The following is a 24,515-nucleotide window of genomic DNA, read 5'->3' as shown; positions in this document are numbered from 1 at the left end:
TGTTGTTATATTTGTTATATCATTTAAGTTATAAAATGATTACTTTTCTTCTGGAAGGCACAGGCTATTGAGAGCTGAAAGACTGAAACTTAGTCTTCTTTTGTCTGTATGGAAGCCATAAGAGAAAAAGCTAGGCTTTTGGTAAATGTATTTCATAATAAAAATGTATTTCATAATAAAAAATTACTGCATTCTCCCAGTTCTAAAACAATTCAGTATGTTTCTTCTGGTTCTCTGATTGCAGGAAAGCCAATATTTTCAGTGGACATTCATCCAGATGGGACCAAGTTTGCAACAGGAGGACAAGGTATGTCTCTGCCCTGACAGCATCTTGGCTGTAATCTGAAGGCAGAATTTTGGGCTATAATAATCTTGTGTCCTTGCTGCACTTCAATCTTTTTGACCCTTTTAAAATACATTTCTTATGTTGCCAAGAAACAGATAATTACATAAGTCATTAAGATGTCTTGAAAAGTTCTGTTGTTGCTGGAATAGGCAGRGTGGTTGTTTCTGATGTGCTTATCCCCTTGAGCATCAGTTGATAGAGTAGCTGAGTAGTTAAGAGGGTTGAGCTGTAAACATACTGGCGACGCTGCTTTTGTATCTGAAGAGGAATGGAATGTGAAGTTGAGTTTTTGAAAAAGTGCCTAGTGGAATTATTGGGACAAAAAAAAAAAAATCCAGTTATGTAAATTGAATTGTTCAAGAAATTTAAGCTGAAACATTGTTTGGATTACTATAGTGAATGATTTTTATATTGGATAGTAGTAGTTCAATTAGGTTATTTGAATGTCTCTCATTAAATACAATTTGATTATAAATAGTACATTCTTATAGTTGGCATTGCTGTTAAGTATACTGTGTTACTTCTTTTTTCTTTTTTCTTGAAGTTGGCTATACAACTTTAGTTTTTAATAGCTTCAAGAAGAACACTTCTGAGTACATGTAATTGAATCAGAATGGCATCTATTATTAAGTATTTCCAAAGCTCCTGCTGCAGTAGTGCCTAAATGCTACTGTCTGTTCTGAAACTGAGAGTAGGCTGAAAATCTCTTTTGCTTTTTACRTGGCTTTTTGTTCATCTGCAGGCCAGGATTCTGGGAAAGTTGTGATCTGGAATATGGCTCCTGTCCTGAAAGAGGAAGATGAAAAGAATGAAAATATTCCCAAGATGCTTTGTCAGATGGACAATCACTTAGGTAACATAGATTCTTCATACTGGCTGTATGTAATTTGCCAAACCTTAAGCGCTCCATCTGTTTGTAATTACAAAAAATAATGCCCTGTCCAGTGGTGAAAGTCAATAAAATACAGCAGCGCAGTCTTAGACTTTGACTATGTGTTTTTTAGATATTCAGCAGAACATGTTGTTAAGCTGTGGAAAAATATTTAGAGAAATACAGAAGTACTTCTGGGAGTCTCTTCCTTAGGAACCTTTTCAACTGTGGCCAGAAAATAATTAATAATTCACCTATAAATCTTWTATTCCTGTTTCTTACAAACTTTATTTTCTACATTTCAGCTTGTGTSAACTGTGTGCGATGGTCCAACAATGGAGTTTACTTGGCTTCAGGGGGAGATGACAAGCTGATTATGGTGTGGAAAAGAGCTGCGTAAGCATGTTTTTCCTTTGCAGTTCTGTATTTCATTCCAAGCAGGTTACTCTGTCAAGTCCATTACTGTTTCTTCCCCTTGCCAGCCTTTTGCAAGTTCTCTGATTCACCTTATGCATGTGGAGCTGAAATCCATGAGATCACATTACTGATATTGGAGATTTGTTCTCTTACCCTGTCTCTTGGCCTGCAGTGCCTCTCTGCATGGCAGGTCAAGTTGAGGCATTTTCTTCTGTCCTTGAATAAAGCTTCCCAATGAGATTTAAAGAATGRTCTTAAATATTAGCATTTTCTTATTATCTGTAGACTATTTTTAATAACAGAAATTACCCTCTATAAAGAATTACATTTTGGCATTTCAATTTTCTACTCGGTTATTTTTGCAATGAAAATAGTCTGCTTTCTTTAGGAAGAAACAGCTTGTTGAAGAAGTTGATGTGATTCTGTTGATAATTCTCTTGTTCCTATTTTAATTAGGTACATTGGACCTAGCACTGTGTTTGGTTCTAGTAGCAAACTTACTAATGTTGAGCAGTGGAGGTGTGTATCAATTCTCAGAAGCCATTCGGGGGGTAAGTTAAAAGGTGCAGAATGAACCTGATCTGAACGCATTTGTTGCATACTTGTTAAAAGCTGTAGTTTTGGTGGCAAGTTGGTAATTGCTTTTGAGAGTGACTATTGAAATCTATCAGAAAATGTCATTTTCAATCAAATTTCAGTTTTCATAGAAGTAACTTCTGGCAAACTGCCCACTGGAAAAATGAGTGACTAAAGAATTTCATTGTTTGTTAACTAAAAATGATTCTGTGTAAGGTAAACTGTTGTGAGGGTGGKTTTTTTTGTGTTGTTTTTAAATATATGTCCATAGTTATAGTGGGCAGTCTCCTAGTTGGCCAAAAACAATTGTGCAGACCAAGAAATATTCGTTTTTATTTAGAAAAAATAGTGAAAATGCAAAAAAAAGAAAAACAAAAACGACTCTCACTTGTTAATGTTTACTATGATTAAAACGAAGGCTTTTTTCCAACATGCGTGAACTGATGGAAATAAGTGCATTGCAATAGCTACTGCTGCTTTCACATTTAAAGCAAAGCAAAATATACCTTGTACTGGTATACTAGTGCTTTCTATAATCTCTAAACATTTCATTCTCTACCTTGACCTTTTTTTATTATTTTTTGGTGTCCCCTGTGGAACATTTCAGATGGGAGTGTCTTGCTCTCCCAGATTGTCATATTCTTTCTCTYTCTAGAGTGAGGCTCTAATCTTCTTTCAGTGATTGGAAAAAACATTGTCACATGTTCTTTTTTTGGTGGAATGTTGATTCTGCCTGTCAACAATGTCTTATATGGAAACATTTGGGTTTTTATACAGATGTCATGGATGTAGCATGGTCTCCTCATGATGCCTGGCTGGCATCGTGCAGTGTGGATAACACTGTTGTCATCTGGAATGCTGTCAAATTTCCAGGTGAGAAGTCTTGTAATTTAGATGGGTAGACGTGCAATGGACRAACTCCTCTTTGTCCTTAATTCCATCTTTTTTCACAGTAACAAAAGTTCTCAGGTCTTCCTTTGGGCTGTTTTCCTTCTACTATTCTGCAGTGCTGGCAGTTCTTACAGTCCCAAAGCCACTTGCAGCTACTCAGTCCCAGGACGGCTTTGTTTGACTTGCAAGGTCTGCAGCAGCCGGGGAGCACGTGCCTTTATTTGGCTAGTTCTCTTCATGAGGCACGAGGTAGACTCAGGCTCCCATTACATGATGCATAGACACCTTGACTTGTTCTAGGATTGCTTCCTTTGATACTCGATGATATCAGATATTATCAGTTACTATCAGAGTTGTTACTCTATCAAGCTGTGTAGCCTGTGCAGTGTTCTCCGTCTTGTCTTTAACAGTATGATAAGCAACAGATTGACTGAAAATAGGTTAGATGGTCTATAAGGCTTCCATATCTTCTCAGTCMTAACTTAATTCATGTTTGATGGACAAAGGTGTGCTTGCTGTGATGGTCTTTAGGTTTAGAGCTAAAAATGAAAATTTAATTGAAGTTTGAATTGAACTGCTGCTTTCCATAACTTGTAAGTTCTGTTTAGACTGCCTGGGTTCTGCTTGTGTCACAGCTCTTATCTATTTCTTATGTAGTGTTTTGCACTCATTATTTTGGCCAGAGTTTTCTTTATTATGTTTATGTATCATTCTTAGTTTAAATATAACCTCCAGTTTAGTTGGTGTATTGGTGTATGTATCTTTAAAAAAAAAAAAAAAAGGTTATATCTAATATGCCATTTAAAGATGATCTATCCTGGAAGAAAAACAGTATCCGTTCCATATTTTCAAGGGTTTTTTGTTTGTTTGTTTTTGCGTGTGTGTGCTCAGAAATTCTTGCCACTTTGAAGGGACATTCTGGCTTGGTTAAAGGACTGACTTGGGATCCTGTAGGAAAATATATTGCCTCTCAAGCTGATGACCGAAGCTTGAAGGTGTGGCGGACCTTGGATTGGCAGTTGGAAACAAGCATCACAAAACCTTTTGATGAGGTAGGAGCATTTTATAGTAGCCTTTTGATGCTGTGATTACTGGAATTACTAAAAGTAAGAGATTAGATACCTGAATTTGTTTAGAATTTGTATTAAAATCATTATTTGCCCAATGCAGAGACTTTTAAAGCTCTACTATGCTTTTGTTTTCCAGTGCGGAGGGACAACGCACGTATTGCGTCTCAGCTGGTCACCTGATGGTCACTATCTTGTTTCTGCTCATGCCATGAATAATTCTGGGCCTACTGCTCAGATCATTGAGAGAGATGGGTGGAAAACCAACATGGACTTTGTAGGGCATCGGAAGGCAGTTACTGTAGTGGTGAGTGAGCAAGGAAATTTTTTAATATGTGCTTTCTGGTAGTCTTACGCATAAATAGACAATAACTAGAGCTAGGTGTAGTAATGACTAAAGGTAACAGATGGTGGTGTTTAAAAACATCAACTTTAATTGTTTTCAACGTAAATCAGCCTACTCCTGAGGTAGGAGAACTGGAGGTAGACGTAAACATTAGCAACACCATAAACTAACTCAGTTTAGTGACTTGGTTGAAGTGACTTGTGTTTCTGGTGTGTTCTCGTTTGCTAGTAAAAGTAATATTCTTTAGCTTTCCTGCAAGGCATGCAGAGGGACAGATGAAACCATATGTCTTTTATAAAGGTTGGTTATAGACTCCCATGAAATGCTAAAATTTTCACTTTAGGGTGTCAAAATGTTCAAGTGGCTGCTCTAATGTAATTACTATAATACATCTTGTGTTATCTTGCTCGTTCAGAAATTCAATCCAAAAATCTTCAAGAAGAAACAAAAGAATGGGAGTTCCACCAAATCAAGTTGTCCTTACTGCTGTTGTGCTGTTGGTAGCAAGGATCGATCTCTCTCTGTCTGGGTACATTTTTTTTTCTGCTTTCTTTGACTAGTGTGGTCCTTTGGATAACTTGAATGTTCATCACAAAGGTCATGAGTACAGCATTAGATTCTTAAAATTAGATTCATATTTAGTTTTTTATTTTCTCTGTTGTTTCTCAGAGAATGCACTTTTAAAATATGCTTTCAGGCTTTCAGCATATGTGCATTTTTTTAATCTAGACTAGAATTGTATTTTGTCTGAGGGAAGATGAGCTATTCTTGCGTTTACTGCTGCAAGATTGGTTGTTTGGCAATTACAAAGAGTGGGAAATGGGTTGAACTGATTGTAAGTCTTTGTGATGAGAGCATATGCCAAAACACACCAATTGCTAACTACAGTCTACTATTTATAGATTCAAGTGTGGTATTTATCCATCAATCACTAAATGCATAATGCTAAATCTGTTTCTGGCAATGCTACCCATGCATGCTCATATCAAAGTATCATTCTAAGTATATTTTGCTTCTATTTATACTATGATTTCATGTAGAGTGCCTGTTGAGGTTAGGCTAGGTATTGTGGAGACACAGGTCAGTCTTTGCCGTTAARAACTAAAGATATATAAGTATACAGCACAGTTCTGTGACTGAAACATAAAAGAAATAACAATTGAAAACCAAGCGTTTTACCTGTGTGTCCGTGARCATGAGATATCCCTGATCACATTGACATCTCCTGTTCAGTTTACTTGTACTTAATAACACTGTAGCTGTGAAGTCCATTGCTTCAATGTTAGCTTACGGCCTCACATTTAGAGTGACTTATTGGGAAATTCCWTATTCAATTCCCTAAGAGTAAGGTGATCTATAAGTGCTGAGGAGTARTTTTAAAGAACGACTGAGTTCATTTCCTTTTGCTGTTGACTGGCTTCCATGGAGTAGAGGAGTAGCCTGAATGAAGATGTGGAATCCAAATCAGTGTTCTGTCTTTCTGTTGTGCTGGCGGTTTGCAACATCCTTAACTCAATGAAACTTAGAATAGAAGCTGCCTTTAGCATTTATGGAATTATTTTTTGACTGGTAGTTATATGAATGCAGTGTAAAAGCCAGGTTTGTTAATAAATTCGGTCTGTGCTTCAGGAAGGAGGCAAGGGTTGAATGTCAGCCATGCTTCTTCGAGGCTTTTATGTGCTAGTCATGGAGTTGCTAACTTCTGCATTTCTGAGTTCTCTTTCTTCTGTTTTAAGCTCACGTGTTTGAAACGGCCTTTAGTTGTCATACATGAACTGTTTGACAAGTCTATCATGGATATCTCCTGGTAAGTGCTGCTCTGTGTGTTAAACAAAAGCCAAAATGTTATTGTCAGCTTTAGTTAGATAAATTAACTGGAAATTCCTTAAATGGTACAGATTATAGCTACTTGAATCCATATACTTCTGCAGTTTCTGGTTTTGTTGCAACATCTTTTGTAGTGACATTAATTACTAACATGCAGTCATTTCCACTGAACTTGTTTAGTGTTAGAGCTAAATCGAAGCTAATGTATTTAACATGTGAGACAATAAAATACCTGTGGAGTGACTCCTCTGTAAGATAATATAAAAAAAAATGTTATGGAATATGTATCTGATAAAAACTCGGGTCCACAGTGGCATGTTATGTACATTATGTCTTTGAAAAGTTACTACRTTGCAGAGTTATGGCAGTTCAGACTGAGCCTTCAAGGCCAAACTTTCTTACCTGCTTAAGGATACAAGTTATCTTGTTTCCAAAAAGAAAAGGGTCTGTGTGCTGGGTTTTATTTTTTTTTTTCCTTCTCTCATGCAAGCATATAAACACAGAGAATTTGCTGGAGGATTTCCATGTAGGAAAGAAAAAGTAAATGTAATTTCTCTGATCATTTGAGAAGAATGTATTTACACAGTGCTATTGCAGTGCCTTGTGAAGGATGCAGATTGCACTGTGGTAAAGAGTAGCCGAGATTGATCAGGTAGTAAGTCTTGGAAAGGGATAATGAAACCTTTACACCCAATTACTGTCCTTCCACCATGCACTGCACAGAAAGCAGCAGAATGGTAAATGCTGAGCTTTCCTAGGAAGCTGTAGGACATGTCTGTAGTGACCTGGATTGAGCAGGGCAAGTCTTGCTTCTTTCTTTCATGCTTTCTTCCCAAAGCCTGTTGTAGCACTAACAGGGCAGTGCCAAATGGTAACAAAAAGCATGGGAAGGGTTCCTTCTCCAGTTGTTCTTTGAACACAGCCCTAACGTGTATCCCCAGAGCACCGTGATAGTTCACACTGTCCACCTAGGGCTGGCCCCTTTAGTGCCCCAGTGGAGTGGGATATCTCTTTCCTGCTTGGTTTCAGAAAGAACACAGCAGCAAGGAGCATGGCCCCAGCTTTGCCCAGGTCTTGGGCTCTCCATGACTGTGTTACCAACTAGCTTTTCCAGTTTATATCCTCCAGGTTCTCTAGTCTACCATAGCAGTTGAGCTGCACCTTCCCTTTTCCTTCCTCGGGGACTACACTCCTTTCTCTCTCTACAGTSTAAAGCCTGAATTTAAGCCTGCCCTCTGTCCCATAGACAAATAGACAAACAAAAGAACAAAAGCAACTGAAAAAAGAAAACCCACACACTAAAGATAAACTAAGACTGGAGTGATATGGAGGGAATACAGCTCRGCACAAGAAGTGCTGACAGCAGGAGGATTGGCTCATTGGGGGCAAAATGTATGGGAACTACACTAGAGAAGTAGCTTCTGCCTTGCTGTAGGGGTAAAACAAAAACACCTGGTATATAAAAATAACAAAGAAAGCAGTGGCTCTTTATTTCATGTGAGTTTTGAATAAAAAGTGACAAATACATGAAACTACTCACCCAATAAATGACACTAAAGAGAAATATTTTGTGTCCATACATCAGGTAATTTAGAGCTAAGGATTGTGAGGAAGGRAAGAGTAATAACTTTCTCATAATATGCACACACTTGGCTGCACAGTTGGTCTGAATTCTAGCATTTCTTTTGAAACAATACCTACACAGCTATTACTGTCTTGGGATTTTATGCTGTAAATGTTAAGGCTTACAGATGTGTAGCTTCTTATTTTCTTTGTGCCCCAGAGATTTTTGTTATGGAGCTCAGTAAAGCACTTTTAAGAGCTTTTCAAAACATTTTGCTTTCATTAATAAATTAAAACTTAAAAGTCAACAAGTGGAATATTTCATGAGAGCTGTTATTGTTGTAGTACAATGACTTTGAGTAGTTTTGTTTTCCTGTAGTTTTCCTTAATTCTCCATCTGCAAATTGCTCAGTCTTCATGGCATAAAGTCATTGGGACTAATAGCTGGTTAACAGTTTATATGTAAATGATTTTGTGGGATGTTTCAGAGAGACAAAGAATCTTAAAGAACTTGTTATTTTGTATCCTGTATACAAATTCAAATGTATGGCTAAAGTAATATGCAGTGTTCCAGAAATATGTTCCATTCCTTCCCCAATTCTAAAACTGGGCTGAATAAATTTGGAGAAACTTAATACTTATAATGGTTATAGCTGTCAGTTTCTATTTTAGTTTCAGACTTGCATCCATCATTAAAGTTCCTCCTCACCTTTATGTTGTCATATAATAATTGCTTGGATCCAGAGGTCATTAGGATCTTGGCAGTCCTACATGCAAAGCGAGCAAAACACTCCTTAACAAGATTTTATCGTTTTTCTAATTGGGAGTAGTGTTGGTTAAGCTGGTTACACAATGCTGAGGCTAATTCCTCTAGGTGCGATACAGTCAGGACAACCACCACACACACTCGCACAAAAAGCTGTTTTCAAACACCTCCAGATGAGTATATAACACATTTCTAATCCTTACTGGGCTAATTTGGATAGGACTTGCGGAGCTCTGCCAGCTTTCTTTTCCACTTCTGTTCTATAACAAGTCATTGGTAAACCAACCTTGTCTGTCTCTCCAAGCTCTGTGCTGGGCAGCTGTTGGATTAACAATCAAAAGCTGCTCATCTGATGGTTTTCGGTTTATTTGGGGGAGTGTTTATTTATTTATTTATTTTTATTAGATGTTCGGTTAAAGCTGCAATGTAAAGTTTCTCCCATTCTCCCATTTCTCTCCAAGAAAACCTCTGAGATCTTTGGAAGAGTGATTGTAACATATCTCCAAATGGTCTTGCTTTCTTTTCATTGCTGTCATCTCAAATAATGATGATAAAGAAGAGTTATTTTAGTCTATTTTCCTCTTTTTTTTTTTTTTCCTAAGAAAGAAGCTGTTTGGTTATCTTGTTTATTTAAAATACTAAGCTCCTTATGAATATGGGCTATCTGTTATTTATTTCTCATGTATGATGGTGCTTCATCTTCCGTGAGCCTCTAGATACTATCCCAACACTGTAATCTAAGGTTTAACAAAGTGTGTGTCCATTGTGTATCCTAATTCTTCAAACAGCTTTTATAGCAGTTGTATTTACAGTCTTTCCTTGTTCACGGTGAACAGTTTAGTTTCTGTATGGGTGGAACAGAATATAAAGATTTTCATAGTACTGATCGTGTCAGGGATAGGTGCCTTGTTCTCAAATCACCTTCTTGTATGCCCTTGAATTTGCCACCTCTGGAATCCAAGTCTCTGCTGCTCATCACTCTTTCTCCCTGCTGTCCCATTTCTCTGGTTCCATCAGTAGTTGCTGTGTTAATAAATCTTATGCTTCATGTTTTTGTTTTTTATTGTTTATTGGATTGCCCTTTGCCACCAAAAAAAAAAAAAAAACCTCTTATTTCCTTTAGGACCCTTAATGGACTTGGCATCTTAGTGTGTTCCATGGATGGATCAGTGGCATTTTTGGACTTTTCGCAGGATGAACTTGGAGATCCACTGAGTGAGGAGGAAAAGGTACAGTAATGACTCAAAGGTTCTGTGATAGTGCGTATACAATATATTTATTCATTAAAACATTAGACTATTTATAGAAGTATGTAGTGACCTGCTTTTATATGAAAGAAGAAATGTATTCTTATCTACTTTCAAAGCGGAATTAAAAAAGAGTAGTCAAGCTAAGAAAARTAATTAGTAATATTAGTTTCTACTCTGGAAAGAAAGTCTACTTGGAAAACATCCATTTGCTTACACATCATTATGCATTTTAAGTAATCATTTGGCCAAGAGAACAAGGAGTGGGTGCTTCAAAACATTTTGAAATTACTCTTTGACTTGTTTATATGCAAGTCTCTCTTTTAAGCTGGTCTGCTGTTGGCTGTTTTGGGTGGGGTTCTTTGCCTTTTTTCCTTCTCTCTTACTGCTGTTTGCAACTAAAGCTTTGTATCCCAATTAATTTAGGTATTGATTTAGTGGTAGCTGAAAATATAAATAAATAAAACTCCTTCAGATATAAATTCTAGAGAGGATTAGTATTTTATTGATTCTGGTAGATTGGTGCAACCCCTTTACAGCATTATCAGTGATGTCATGCCAGCAGTTATAGTCACTCCTTTGCTGTGGTACATTTTTAACACCCACAGAGCAATATCCATCAGTCTACCTATGGCAAAAGCCTGGCAATAATGACTGAAGCTCAGTTGTCTACTACCATTATTGAGAATCCAGAGATGCTCAAGTATCAGCAGAGACAGCAACAGCAGCAGGTGGAACAGAAGAATGCATCGATAAGGGAAGCGTCTGGGACGACGACAGCGGCGCCCAAAGTGGCAAGCATGGTCAATGGGGAGAGTCTGGAGGACATTAGAAAGGTAGGTGCTTTGGGATGGTCACTTTACAATGTCAAGTACTAAGTCAGTAAGTGTCAAACTGGTTGTTATAAAAGCAATTTTTGCACCATTACTGACATTGTAGGACAGCTTTCAGTATGTGAATGGGCCTGTTGGCAATCCTAGTATTGGCTGAAGATTTAAAATGCTTTAAGTTGAGTTAAGATCATGTAGGAAAAGGCTTATGGATGTTTCTATAATGTGTGCTAAATTCTGAATGCAGAAGGGAAATCAAAGATGGCTAAAAGTCGGCTAGCTATAGAACTGTACATCTATGTGGGGGAGACTGGGAGCGTTAATTCCATTCTAAACACAGGAGAACAATTTTAGTGAAGGATATGGTGCAGACATGAGAATGTTTCAGACTTGTCTTTGAAAGGTGGAAAGCAAATTACATTCTCCAAAAATGCCAGGTCTGAAGATGGATAACTATGAAATTTAAAAAGCATGTTTTAAGGACAAAAATCATTTGTATTACAGTTTTGTTGTACAGAACTAACAGAGTTCGGTTGTGCTTAGTACTATAAAAACATCTGTTCAAAAAATAAATGTCTGCTTTTATATTGGTCAAAAATAAGTTGCAGTACTAAAATATACTTGYATAAATAGTAATATAAATTGAGTCAGCATTTACACAGTAATAGTGCAATCCAAAAACATTATGCAGAAAAAAAAAAAAACTGTTAACAAATTCAGGTGAGTTGAAAGATGAAAGATGTTCCAAAATTATCTGTTAGTGGAGGTTAAAAACCCAGACTTTTCTATTAATCAGAAACTATAATGAAATGTATTTCCCAACAGAATCTCTTAAAAAAGCAAGTTGAAACGCGGACAGCAGATGGTCGGAGACGGATCACGCCTCTCTGCATAGCTCAGCTGGACACTGGGTACATTTGGAAGTAGTTTCTAAAAATCATTCCTAACCTTTTTGTGTGGATTTTTTTTCCTGATGCACACTAAGAACTGGGACCTGTTTTAATCTCATGGTGTCTTAAAATGTTTTCTGGGAATATCTTGCAAGTGCTTACCTATGAATGTGATTCATCTGTGTTCTGCTACTTGCAAAATCTGAGAATAATTTGTAAGTTGTTAGAAATGAAAGAATGGCTGCCATTTTTAAGCTCCTAATGGATAAGCTTAATTCCCATGATCTACCATTATAGATGAGTGAAAACTATTCTAAGGTACTTCATGTTCCTATCTGCATTACTACCTACTGGCTTTAGCTTGATTTTAAATAAGAGGAATGGTGATAAGAGGAATTTTTAAAGGTTGGATATGTGTATCATATGTGGAAAAGGTTGGATATGTGTATCATATCATAATGAGATGAATATTATAGTTAAAAAGATGTTTTTGGAAATCTTTCAGAGAAAATATATTGATTGTTTTTGCTATCTTTTTTGCTTGGAGATTTTCTCTTTTGAAGTATTTCAGAGCAAATGTATTTGTTGTTTTGTCTGTCTCTTTGCTTAGGGATTTTTCTACAGCGTTTTTCAATAGCATCCCAATATCTGGATCTCTGACTGGCTCAATGATGTCTTCTCAAAGTAACCAGCACCTCTTGTCGTTAGATTCTAATGCAACCAATTCCCTTAATACTTCAAAGCCTTCTGTAGAGCCAACAGCAGCCAGTACAAAACCAACAGATGATACAGCAAATAAAGATGGGTCAGTATTTGCAGAAATATTGTTTCTCATTTATATGACTTCCTATGAGTTTTAATCCTCCTCTATAGTTCTGCAAGCAAGTAATTATTAAAGTGGTTTCCCTATCCCAAAACTTCAAGAATCTAACATTTCTGCAAACATCAAGGTGTTATTAGTATTTGTTTATACTCTAAAGAGTGAATAAATTCTCATGCTTAGTATTGAAAATAAACTTTACTGCAAAGAGTTCTACATTTGTTTGTGTTCTAAAGCTAGAGCATTGTAACTCTTGCTTATAGCATACTGGCTTGCTGTCAGTAAGTAAAAATAATAATAATAAAAAAAGCTTTCCCAGCCCTGGAAGTTTTCATCAAATTCTATCCTGTATCCTTTAAATCTCCTTTCCTCTAATACCACTTTTATATAATCAGATAAGAGAGAGGAAAGTGACCGTCTTGTCAGTGCACTTGCAAGAGTATAATGTTGTTGGAACCTCTGGCTTTCCAATTTAGTTGAGATTGGCCAGATTAAATACTGAGTAGACTGTGAGGGATGATTGACAGACAAAACCAATTAAATCTCTTTACCTTTAGAAATTGGACTTTAAACTGCTTTTTTACATCTGTAGTGTTAGTTAGCGTTAGTGTTYTTTGCTCTGAATGAATTGAAAAATCTCAAAAGGAAACAGTTATTCAAAAATAAAGAAATCAAGAGATCTCTGGAATGTTTTAGTATGGGGAAAACATAATCCTTTGCCTTAGTTATACTTGGAAAAGGCCTAAGAATTGCTTTGAATTCTTCCACAAGAACAATAGAATCAAAACCTGTCATGAAATGTTTCAGCTCAGATTGATTGGTTAAACAAAGGAATATAATCTTATAGTGGAAGTTATTTGGTAACCTGGATAGTAGGTAAAACTGGAAACCCTACTCAATTGAAGTAATGATCCTATCTGGATACTTGAGCATAATCTGAAAACATTTGTGAATTAAAAATGTATTTAACAGATTCCTTTTTTATATATTTTGATTAAAAGACCCTATGCAACAACATCAAGATCTTAAATCGTAAACATAAAAGGCTTTTCAGAGTAGATAACACTTAGAAGATATTGACTCCTGAAGGGTGAAAAGAAGCATAACATACTTCATGTATKTAGAGTGAAAGACTTTACATAGGATTTCTGGTCAATATAGTGAATATTGGCTCGTTATTGTGAATTACGGAGGTTATAAACATTCAATTTCGTTCAATCTATTTTTCTATCCCTTTTATTGACAGTGTGAATGCTACCTCTTCTTTAGCTGTTCCTCCTGCATCATCTTCCTCTGTGCTGACAACTCCATCCAAGATTGAACCTATGAAAGCATTTGATTCTAGATTTACAGAACGATCCAAAGCCACCTCAGGGACTGCTATCGTAACAAATGCAAATCAGACTGTTGTGGACAGGTAAGATACAGCACAAAGACCAAGAAAAAAGAGAGTAGTGTAGAGAGTTAAGCACTTGATTCTCTGTAGTATGGATGTCATGGTGCTGGTATTCTGGAAATTGTCCTAGGTCTCTTCCACAGATGGAAGGAAGGAGAGCTGCGAATAGGTAAAGCTCTTTGCTGCCATTTTGCCTTTGTGTGTTTGTCTCTAGTGTGTGTGATACCAAGCAGACTCTTAAGGATAATTTCACTCTAAATTCCTGTTACAAGAGGCTGTTTGTGTATGTGCGTGTGCATGCCTTAATGTGCAGCTGCATGCATGCGTGTGCTGCTTAGACTGCACAAGTACCCAGCCTGTATCCCTCTGCAAGAGGGAGGTTTGCTTCAAGACAAGTTTCCATACATGTCTGTAAAGGCCTATTGTAGCACTTGCAGGTTTTGCTTTGAAGGCATGTGAAAAAGACACTTTGATTTTTAAGGTTTTTGGCTCCGTGCTTGATTTTATTTTAAAGGTTTGAATCTATAGGATTTAAAAAAGTATTTTTTTCTAAATATCTCAATATTTTTAGAAAATAGTTTATGATACAGAGGGAAGTTGTATTAAACTTCTCTTATAACTTTCTAATGTGTCGGTAAAGTTATGGATAGAAGAGAATTGTTTGGCATAATTCGGGTGCCCCAAAACATAGTGGGAGTGAGGAGTTGACTTACGCAGGATATTCCTAGGAAACTGAGTGGTTATGGGATAAGTGGCAAAATATTGCCATAAGTTAATAATTGGCTTTTGAAAGGGAGGTGAAATGTAAGATTTAAATGACTACTTTTAGAGCAGAACAGTTATTGGAAAGTTCATCAGGGATTGTACTTGGTCATCTGTAGCTCTGTTGTATCCCTGAAATGGAAAACAAAATAGTGAGGCCATTGGCATAGTTTCAAATATGCAATTCACAGTAGTCAAAGCTAAATAGAACAAGTTTTGTGTGTAGATAACAAAATGACAAATCAAGTTCTAGATGAGTGAGCAGAAAGCGTAATGTCCGTTGGAGGGGGGGAAAAAAAAGGAGAATTCTTGCACCTTAGAGTTCAGAGTTACCAAATCAGGGAAGAGATCCAACTGTAAATGCAGTTGTAAACGCTTGTGTGTGGGTAGTGTACTTTCTTGGTTTTGTTTGTTTTTCGTTGTAAAGGTGAGACTATATCTTAACAACCTACATTATACATGTTAACTGTTGTACTTATGCAAAGTATTTTCTGTACTACTTTGGCTTCCCCCCCCGTACCTTTGTGCCTTTTCAAAACACTCAAACAAACCTAAGAATGTACTTTCTTACCTAGAAGCATGCAGTGGGTAGAATATTTGGCAGCTGTTGAAACCAACTGCATCATGAAATATGTGGGTTTTTTGCTTGCTCAGACTGAAGGATCACAATTTAATTAAAGACAATAAGCCCAAGGATATTCTGGAAAGCAGCAGTGACAGTGAAGAGAAGATTCCTGCTGCTAAACCACTCACTGCACCTAAACGTAAACTGGACCTTGAGGGAGAAATAGTAGAAAAGAAGAAAAAGGGAAGGCCTCGAAAAGACTCCAGGCTTGTACCAGTGACTTTAACTGTTCAGGTAAAATAAGTTGATGGATAACATTCATCGAAATTTTTGATATTCATATGATAAAGTCATGTGTTTACGTGTCTTAGCTTTAGCCATGATCAAGTCAGGGAAAGAGCAATAGTTTAAGATAGTTTAAGGTCCCTCAGAATTTTTACCCGTCTATCTTTCTTAAGATTTTAACTAGAGAGTGACCATGGTGTGGCAAACCTGTGTGCTTAGATAAATGCAAATACAGCTCCTTACTAAATAGCACCAGCTTGCTGGGTGGTAACTGTGCTAAATGTCTGTATGGAATTAAAAAAAAAAAAAAAAAAAAAAACAACACTCCACTAGCTTGGTATTCTTTGAGGCATGGCACAAGCACAAAGAGTGACTTGGGTTTGATGATTTGAATGGTATGACTTCCCTAGGATCTGTCAAGTATTAAATTAAATCAAGAGTTTCCAGCTTTTGGGCGTATATGGAGTTCTCTATTTTCAGTGTTTTGAGCTTCCTTTTTTCATGAAATGTACCAGAATTTTCATTAATTGGTTCCAGTTGAAAAAGCAAAAAGGGGCCAATGCAGAAAGTAGTGACCATATTTAGTTTTTGGTTTTGTTTGTTTTAATTCTTAGACTTTAGGTTAAAAACACTTTGCATTTATGAAAATAGTGGGAATAAGGGAGATATTTGTAATAGATGTTATTTGTAGTTTCTAAAAGGTTTCCCCCTTTCCAGGAAATCCGTAGCATAGAGTATTTTCGTTGTTAACTTTTTTAAGGAAAATAACCATTTTCTCTCTCTCTCTCTCTCTCTCTCTCTCTCTCTCTCTCTCTCTCTCTCTCTCTCTCTTTTTTCCCCCCCCTGCCTCCAGTCCCCCGCTACACTTGCCTCTGAGAAAGATGCTGCTGCACCAGCATTAGCACTTAAACTGCCAACCCCAATCCCACAGAAAATATTTACTTTGCAAGTAAGTAGATGATTTAAAAAAAAAAAAAAAAGGGTCAAATCTTGCTTATTTTTACAAATATAAGCGTACTTGTTCAAGCAGGCAGAGTGTATTCTTCAATTTCTACAAAAATGTGCATGTATGTATATGTGTGTGTGCACATATATTAGTCAAGGTATGTGAGGAATTTAATGCTTTCTGTAGTAAAAGCTGTATTGTTACTAGAATTGTGTTGGTAGTACAGTACTACAGAGGAAAAAAAAAAATTATTTCTGAGAGGTCCTGTCCATCTGAGGAGACTGGGAAATAGTATTAATTTATTTGTTTGTGAAAAGTTTTATTTGACTGTGTGCTTAGTCATTGCAAGAAGGCAGGAAGACCAGAAGTATCTGGGCTTGGCTTGAGGCCATTAAATTGGAAGCACAATTTTATGGAGTGGCACAAACCTTTCTTCCATGCATATGCTCAGGCAGAAATGGTTAGTCTAGCCAAGGCTGATCCTCCGWGGATCCTCCTGCTTTTTTTTGTTGTTGAGTAGGCATTTTCCTCTTCAGAAAAGTGTCTTATTTTCTTGCTCTTTAGATAAGTACAGATCCATCAATGTACCTTGAAGTGGAGAATGAGATGACCACAGTGGGTGGTTTGAAGTTGAGTAGGTTAAAGTGTAATCGAGAAGGAAAGGAATGGGAGACTGTCCTCACCAGTCGAATTCTTACTGCGGCAGGAAGCTGGTAAGTTAGTATGGATTTTTAGGAAGGTGAAGCCTGTAGAAGATAAGTATCCTGGAAGGCCAGAAAATGTTTTTAGGTTGCATATTATCAGCATAAATTTTTTTCAAGTTTCGGGGACCATCAACTACATTAAAAATATATGCACATTTTACAAAGAGGTGGAGGCTCTAAAGGTAACTTTATGCACTTACGTAGAAAAAAATATAATTAGTAGTATTAATATAATTCTTTCTTTCTTTATTTTTTTTTTTAGTGAGATTGTAAGTGTAGCCTGTGAAAAACGAACATTGTCAGTATTTTCCTCTTGTGGTCGTCGCCTTCTTCCCCCTATAGTGTTGAACACCCCTATCTCCACCCTACATTGCACGGGTTCTTACGTCATGGCTCTCACCACTGCAGCGACGCTCTCTGTTTGGTAGGTACAGACTGGGATGCAGAAGTTGCCTGGGCTGATTTCTCTGGGTTACTCTGTTCAGTGGCTCTGCTCATGCATTGCTGTTGAAATTGAGGCTTAAACCAAGTCAGGTCTGAACAYAAGTCCTTTTGTGGATATAATATGCACTTGGGTAAAATGAATGTGGGATGAATCCTGTTTTCTCTCAATTCTGGGAGAGTACCTAAGTTTGAATTTGATGCTATAAAGAAGATAGCTGATCAGCTAAAAATTATCRTTTAAACAGCCTCCCTAAGTTATGCTTGTCATAGCTATGGAATGACTTTTGGGGGTGAGGGGGGAGAGGAAGGGAAAGCCGGAAGGAGAAATTTGGGTTTCCAACTTCCAATTTTCAACTTCTAGCCAATAATTAGTTAGGAAGTGGACAGGTTTCACTTTTGGAAATACTCCAGTCATCTTTAAGATGTTAGGAGAAAAACTGCAGTGCTTCAATAAGTTGTTAGGTCATCCTGTTAGAGAGACAGAGACCCTCTGCAGTGGGGTGAGGTGACGCAGAAGCACCTGTTTTAAGTCATATACTTTAATGCTTAATGTAAGCGAGAGACCCAGAGTCCCTAAGGGAATTGGTGGCATGGTCAGTGTTTGCCCATCTGTAATGAGGTTCCTGGATAAAAAGGTCTGTAAAAAGTTGTTCTGTGCTGTTAACTCCTGCCTTACCTCTGGGGATTTGCCAAAGTTGTTCTGTTAGAACAATGAAGAAAATAACAAAAATGTTACGTCATGAGTGTAGTAAATATATGAGTATTAAATGATTTTGAAGCATCAGTGATTTGTAAACTGAAGATTTTTTCCTTCTGCCTTTTTTTCAGGGATGTTCACAAGCAGACAGTCATTGTTAGAGATGAGTCTTTGCAAACAATATTATCAGGTAATAAAAAGGATTATTTAGTAGCCCRTGAGCACACCAGTACTATATAGTGCATTTTACGAATACACTGAAATTTTACAAAACCTGATAACCTAAACAATAACTTTCTTTCTTTGTTATTGTGTATTAAATGGAAGTCATTGACAACATTAAACTTGCTTTTGAATGTGAAAATGCAGTCTTGTGGAAAACACAAGACATACTTTATATAAATCTACTGCTATTACATCAGTGCTTTGTGCATGTGTTGTCATCATCAGCAACTTCTGATTATCTCAGGTTCACTATTATAGACCCTTCAATGTCTAATTGCAAATGTTTGGGCAAAGAAATGATCAGAAAAGCAATGTCTCGGAGCACATGGCTTTATTTTAGCTTGAATCCATACAGTATTAATCAGAGCTAGCTAGAGGAGTACTTGTACCGGCAGTGTGCTGATGTCTTCACTGGAATTTACATGGCATAATCAATTAGTCCTGTACTAATGTGCACAAGCCCTTGGAGAGGGAAATGCTGGGAAATGAGAGACTCTGGTTATCCCACTTGTGCTATCTTCTTTCCTAGAGTATTATGCACTTCTAAGTATGATGGTTTTTAGAATCTTGGCTTAATGAGAGAAGATAAAGGCTTTTCAGATTACAGAAGACACCACAGAATGCTGAAGATTTTCTCTAGTTATAGAAAATGTTTTGACTTAAGCCAATGTTCTGTATAAATTTCAAAATCAATATTAATAATGTAATTTGAAGTAGACTGATACTGTTGCTACTGCAGTGAGCCTGCTGTTCCTGATCACTATTTGGTGTCTTGGTTTTCCTGTTCGTATTTGAGAATAACACTCAACCTTTGCCTATTAGGTCCTAGGAATTGTAAATAACGGTGAATAGCACTTAATACCATTATGAATGTTATGCAAAACTCCAAAATAAATATTTTGGTTTGATTTGTAGGAAGTGATGCGACTGTGTCTCAGATCTTGCTTACTCAGCATGGTATACCTGTAATGAGTATGTCTGATGGAAAGGCATATTGTTTCAATCCTTCTCTCTCTACGTGGTAAGTTGTACATTATTTTACAGTCAATATGGACCAAAGGACAGGCTCTCAGCCACAATTCAGAACCTTTTTTGAAGAAAAAAGGTGTGTGGCGTGTATCACAGCTTTGGAATTATATAAAAGGTCATTTCCTTTAGTCATCAACACAGATTTAAACTATGATAAAGCAGTGACAGTTATTTTAAGTATTTTTGCTCTCTTACCTCTAATCTGTCTGGAGGTCTAAACTTAGCATTCATTTGAGCCACTGATTTCCGTGGCATCTCAGACCAGTGAAAATGATACCCTTGATTAGGTGTGGAAATGTCAGCTGTAACTGTCAACTCCCCCCTTAATATGAAGGAAAAGTTGTAGYGTATGGAAAAGGTTGTTGAAATGTACAGTCCGTGATGACTTCTCTGGGGGTGTTGGGACCTGATGTGAGGTAAAATTAGATTCATAATGAGAAAGTCATTATGTGTGTTCCCCCCAGACTTTCTTTTGGGGATTGACTATTTGSTAGACAAAAAAAATAACATGTTGAGTGTGGATTTCCTTGTGTTTTTCAAAGTTTATGCTGAATTATATTATGCCATTAATCCTTTTAACTTTGGCATGAGAGGGATGTTTTTGCAAAAGCACATGCAAAGTTTGCATGTTGAATCAGAATAATCTTGGTCAGGAGAATTCTTAAGTGCCTCTGACGTGTGAGCATGTGTATTTATATGTGTCTATATAGATGTATGTCCTTTTTTCTTTTTTTTCTTTTTTTTCCTAGTGATCTTTGAAAATGTRGGGCAGGACAGAGTGGAACCAATGAACCTCATTGCTTACTATCTTCAAACTTGTTTTTTGGTTTGCTTTTTTGCAGGAATCTTGTTTCTGACAAGCAGGACTCCTTAGCGCAATGCGCAGACTTCAGGAATAGTTTACCGTCCCAAGAAGCCATGCTGTGTTCTGGGCCCTTAGCTGTAATACAGGGACGAACATCAAAGTATGTGGTTAATTACTTTTTTTACTTTTTTTCCCCCATTACTGAGATTTTTGAATCAATGAGTGTCAATGAGTCAATTCTTGATGCTGACACTAAAAATTAATCTATTGGTAGCACATAAAGTGGTTTCCTATCCTACTCTCAAACTTTTGCATGCATATGGTCTTTCTTGTATTAATAAAACACATGTTCTTTAAGTTAGCTTCTGAATATATGACTGTCATGCTGACTTTCCTCTTAATTTCGTAGTTCAGGAAGACAAGCTGCCAGATTGTTCTCCGTGCCTCATTTAGTACAACAAGAAACAACACTTGCATACCTGGAGAATCAGATAGCAGCAGCACTTATGTTACAATCCAGTCACGAATATCGCCACTGGCTCCTTATCTATGCACGGTACCTAGTTAATGAAGGTGAGACCTGACCTCCTGAGCGACTTTGCAGCTCTGATGTATTTTTAAGAAACCCTCTATTTGTGTGATGTTTATTTATGATTGTACTTTAATGTTCTTCTATTTACCACTTGCCTTCTGGATACAGTGGTTAATTAAAACCAAAAAAGGCTGAAGTGTGTTTGCCTCCTGTAGTCCTCAGTGCCCATGAATTCTGTGCTGACTGCTGGCTATGAGCTGAGGCGGCTTTGGAGAAACAGTGCCACCTATGGACTTGAGTAATAGGAATTACATTGTGGAAGAGGCCAGTGATCTGTCTATCGGACAACATTATATCTAGATATATTATCTAGCAGCAATACTTGGCATATTTGGGGAAGCAGTGGTAGCATGTGAAATATGTGGTGTTCCTCAGTCAAGTGGTGATCACTGCATGTCATGAAGTGAAAGAATAGCTGGGATTCTTCTTTCACCCCAGCAATATATGTGTATATTTATATCTACTACAATTGTATTCTCTGTTTTAGAATAATTTTATTAGCCTTGTTTGTTTTTGGGAACTTAATCTTAAAAACCTTTGGAAATTTGAAATGAATCTTTATTAGTCGTATTATCTTTACAAAGATTTCCTGTTAGTTAAAAAAATAACCTCTTCAGGAATTGTACTTTTAGATTTTATTTTATTCTAGATGCTTGTAACCCTTACCTGAAGAGTTTTAGTTTGTTTGCAAAATGCTCATATATAATTAGATGTTTATCGTTGTATTGTTTTTTCTGATCATATGCAGGGTTTGAATATCGTTTGCGAGAATTATGCAAGGATTTACTGGGTCCAGTCCATTACTCAGCTGGAAGCCAGTGGGAATCAACAGTAATGGTAAGCTTTGACAAGGAATGAAGGAGAGTTTCCCATGCCAATCACAGAAAACATTTGGTCCATACAACTTAATATACGATTGAAACTTTGTGTCAAGAAAGCAACCACAACATTTGCTAATTCTGGAGCCTCTTAATTCTCTACTTCTTTCTCAGCAATGAATTTCTATTTATATCATGTGAAATTTATGTATCGTGTGCAATTGTATTTATATCTTGTAAAATGGTAGACAAATATTTCATTTCATGGGCGCCTTTCTGGTRCTGTTTTCAATATCAAGCAGATGGAGTAGAGTTGCACATTCAAGTCTCCACATTCCTCAGACACCAGCCCTGTAATAGGGACGTGCAGCAGAACACGTCCCTTTCTCAGCAGTACGTCTGGAGTCTGAAAGGTTGCACCAGCTTCATAAATGTATAAATACAAAAGCAGTTTTTGAGGGGATTTATGTGCATGGCATACAAGCATGAGATAAACAGCGCTCTCCAGGCAGGGTGAAAAAAGCGTGATTCCTAAACAGTCCCATGGAAAATATTCATGATACCAAATATGTTATGAGGATGATTTTGTGGTRTTTTTACAGGGTTTACGAAAGAGAGAACTATTGAAAGAACTTCTTCCTGTTATTGGACAGAACCTTCGCTTCCAGAGGCTTTTCACAGAATATCAAGAGCAGCTAGACATCTTGAGAGACAAGTAGCATGTCCCCAGATTTTCCCTGAGGGGCCTGGTCYGAGAGAAACTGCTGAACAGCGTTAATCAGAGGAGAGGAGAGCCCTGTCAGAATGAAGAAGCAGCACCTAAGGGTTCCAGATGTTTCACAAGAGTCCTACTTTAGTTTTTAAAGAAGATCGCAAGCGGATTCGTGAATATGAGTGGATGAGCTAGACCGTTTCCCAAGTGAAACTTAACTACCAAAGCTGGGGCCTCTGTTTTCATGGAAAGTCGTGGATATGTACTTCAGGAGGGTCCTTTTGGATCTGGATCTCATTTTAATATCAAAACTAGCTGAGAACTGTTTGTGAGGTTTCTTGGATGTCCTGTGAAAAGCACAGTACAGAGTACACTTCAGAGTACACTGAACAGCATATTTAACCCTGTTTAGGGTTTTTTGCCTGAGGATTTATTGAGGCTCAACACTATATTAATTAGATGAATGAGCCACATAAAAAGAAATTTCATAAATATTAAGGTATTATACAGCCAATAGACTCTTTCCTGTGAATATAATAATAATAATAAGAGGCTGTTCTAACACATGGACTATTTTTGTACTAGAATTTGCTAACTTGTAATATGGAATTTTATTTGGCCATAATCAGGCTATCTCTACAAAGTCATCTTGTAGAAAATTTAACTCTTAATTACAAAACCTATGTTTCAAAGTAATTCTACCAAATTAACATGTCATCACCTGGTTTTTAATTTTTAAATGTTTGTAAAAGGCATTTGGGGGGTGGGGGAGGGATGTAAAAGGGGTGGCTCTTTTTGTAAGTACAAAAATAAATGAACTCTGCATTGGTTTAAAAAACAAAAACCTGGTCTTGTAATGGTATTTCAAAGGGTTTAAATCTCTAGAAATGTCAGCAGTGAATCATTTTAATGTGCCTATGTAAGTAATGCTGTCTGGGTGCTCTTTCTTCCAAAGAGATGAGCAGACAGGCGTTGGTGGTCGCCCTAGAGGAGCTGCAGTATTTTCCTGGAGCCACCTCTGAGCTGGSGGGCAGCTGCCCTGGGGGCTCGGGGTGTTGGTAACACCACGCGAAGGGGCTCCGAGCACTGCTGAAAACACCAGCTCCGGCCGGCCCCCTTGTCTGGTGTTTTGTGAGCATGACAAGGGGCTGASGGTCCCTTTTGGAATGTTTAGGGGGTTGCTTTGAAACCGAAGCTGTCACCTCTAACTCTGTTTTTTTTTTCTTTTTTTTTTTCTCCCAGCACCAAGTAGCCTTTTGGGAAGAAAGAAACTGGCTGTCTTGGTTCTGCACAGGACCGAGCCACTCAGGTGGGTGCTCAGTATCCGCCATGACTTGGGCATGGTTTTGAGTCAACGCGAGACCGTCACAGGTTTCAACGCCTGTCCCGCTGCCCTGCGGCCGCGTCTTCTCCCCGGCTCCCCAAGGAACCCAGAGCCCCCTCGGGCCCGGGAAGCCCCAGGGCAGCAGCGGCAACAGCCCCTGCCCTGTGCCAGCCCCGGGGGGACCAGAGCCCTACGGGCGCTGTGAGCACCGGGAGGGCACAGCCGGTGCTGGGGGTTAGTGGGGGCTTGGTTTTTGTTGGGGCAGTTGATCCAAGCGCTCGTGCCCGCCTTGCGGAGCGGGTGMGGCCGCCCCTGCGGTGCCCTGGGGTCCCTCTCGGGAGGGGAGGCTGGAGGCAGCCCCGGGGGATGCAGCCCCGGGCCSGGACGGGACGGGGGAGGCCGCGCGGCCCCCGCTCCGTCCCCTGGGGGAACCGCGCCGGCGCCGGAACACAACACGCCGCCCATGTTCCCACCCGGACCCGGAAAGCCGCACACCGCCCTCCTGCACGATCTTCTACGACGGACCCGGAACGCCGCTCGCCGCGTCGTGTTCCCGGCCGGACCCGCCGCTGTCGCACTCCAGCCGGAAGTTGCCGCGGCCGCTGCTGAGGGAGGCGCGTGCGGTTGGGCTGCGCCCTGTTCCCGGTGCCGGAGGGAGCCGCGCGGCGCCGGGGCCGCCCCAGCCGCCGCCATGGGGAAGCGGCAGCACCAGAAGGACAAGATGTGAGCGGGCGGCGCGGCCGCTGGGCCGGGC

At 38.4% G+C, this 24,515-nt stretch overlaps 2 protein-coding genes across 2 annotated transcripts in view; both read left to right on the top strand.

The window, feature by feature from the left end:
- The first annotated feature begins 250 nt into the window (after nucleotides 1-250).
- Nucleotides 251-23,118, top strand: LOC112945977 (protein HIRA). The gene is made up of 24 exons (XM_026037734.1): nucleotides 251-307; nucleotides 1,089-1,199; nucleotides 1,523-1,613; nucleotides 2,091-2,185; nucleotides 2,988-3,083; nucleotides 3,993-4,153; nucleotides 4,308-4,475; nucleotides 4,930-5,043; nucleotides 6,251-6,321; nucleotides 9,794-9,899; nucleotides 10,526-10,753; nucleotides 11,573-11,658; nucleotides 12,248-12,442; nucleotides 13,704-13,874; nucleotides 15,270-15,474; nucleotides 16,319-16,414; nucleotides 16,976-17,124; nucleotides 17,378-17,539; nucleotides 18,388-18,446; nucleotides 19,397-19,502; nucleotides 20,353-20,475; nucleotides 20,725-20,888; nucleotides 21,656-21,744; nucleotides 22,328-23,118. Exons 2-24 carry the CDS (start codon nucleotides 1,121-1,123, stop codon nucleotides 22,442-22,444), a joined length of 2,931 nt encoding a protein of 976 aa, XP_025893519.1. The 5' UTR covers nucleotides 251-307; nucleotides 1,089-1,120; the 3' UTR covers nucleotides 22,445-23,118.
- Nucleotides 23,119-24,446: 1,328 nt separating this feature from the next.
- Nucleotides 24,447-24,515, top strand: part of PPIL2 (peptidylprolyl isomerase like 2) — a 69,027-nt gene continuing 68,958 nt past the window's right edge. Inside the window, exon 1 of the mRNA XM_026037802.1 lies at nucleotides 24,447-24,484. Coding sequence (XP_025893587.1) covers nucleotides 24,453-24,484 — 32 coding nt within the window. The 5' untranslated portion in view covers nucleotides 24,447-24,452. The remainder of the gene's footprint in view (nucleotides 24,485-24,515) is intronic.

The sequence above is a fragment of the Nothoprocta perdicaria genome, unplaced genomic scaffold (assembly GCF_003342845.1).
Source record: "Nothoprocta perdicaria isolate Ctin4 unplaced genomic scaffold, notPer1 scaffold_2, whole genome shotgun sequence".
Taxonomy (NCBI): Eukaryota; Metazoa; Chordata; class Aves; order Tinamiformes; family Tinamidae; genus Nothoprocta; species Nothoprocta perdicaria.
The sequence above is the reverse complement of the archived record's forward strand: the minus strand, read 5'-3'. Positions and strand labels throughout refer to the sequence as shown.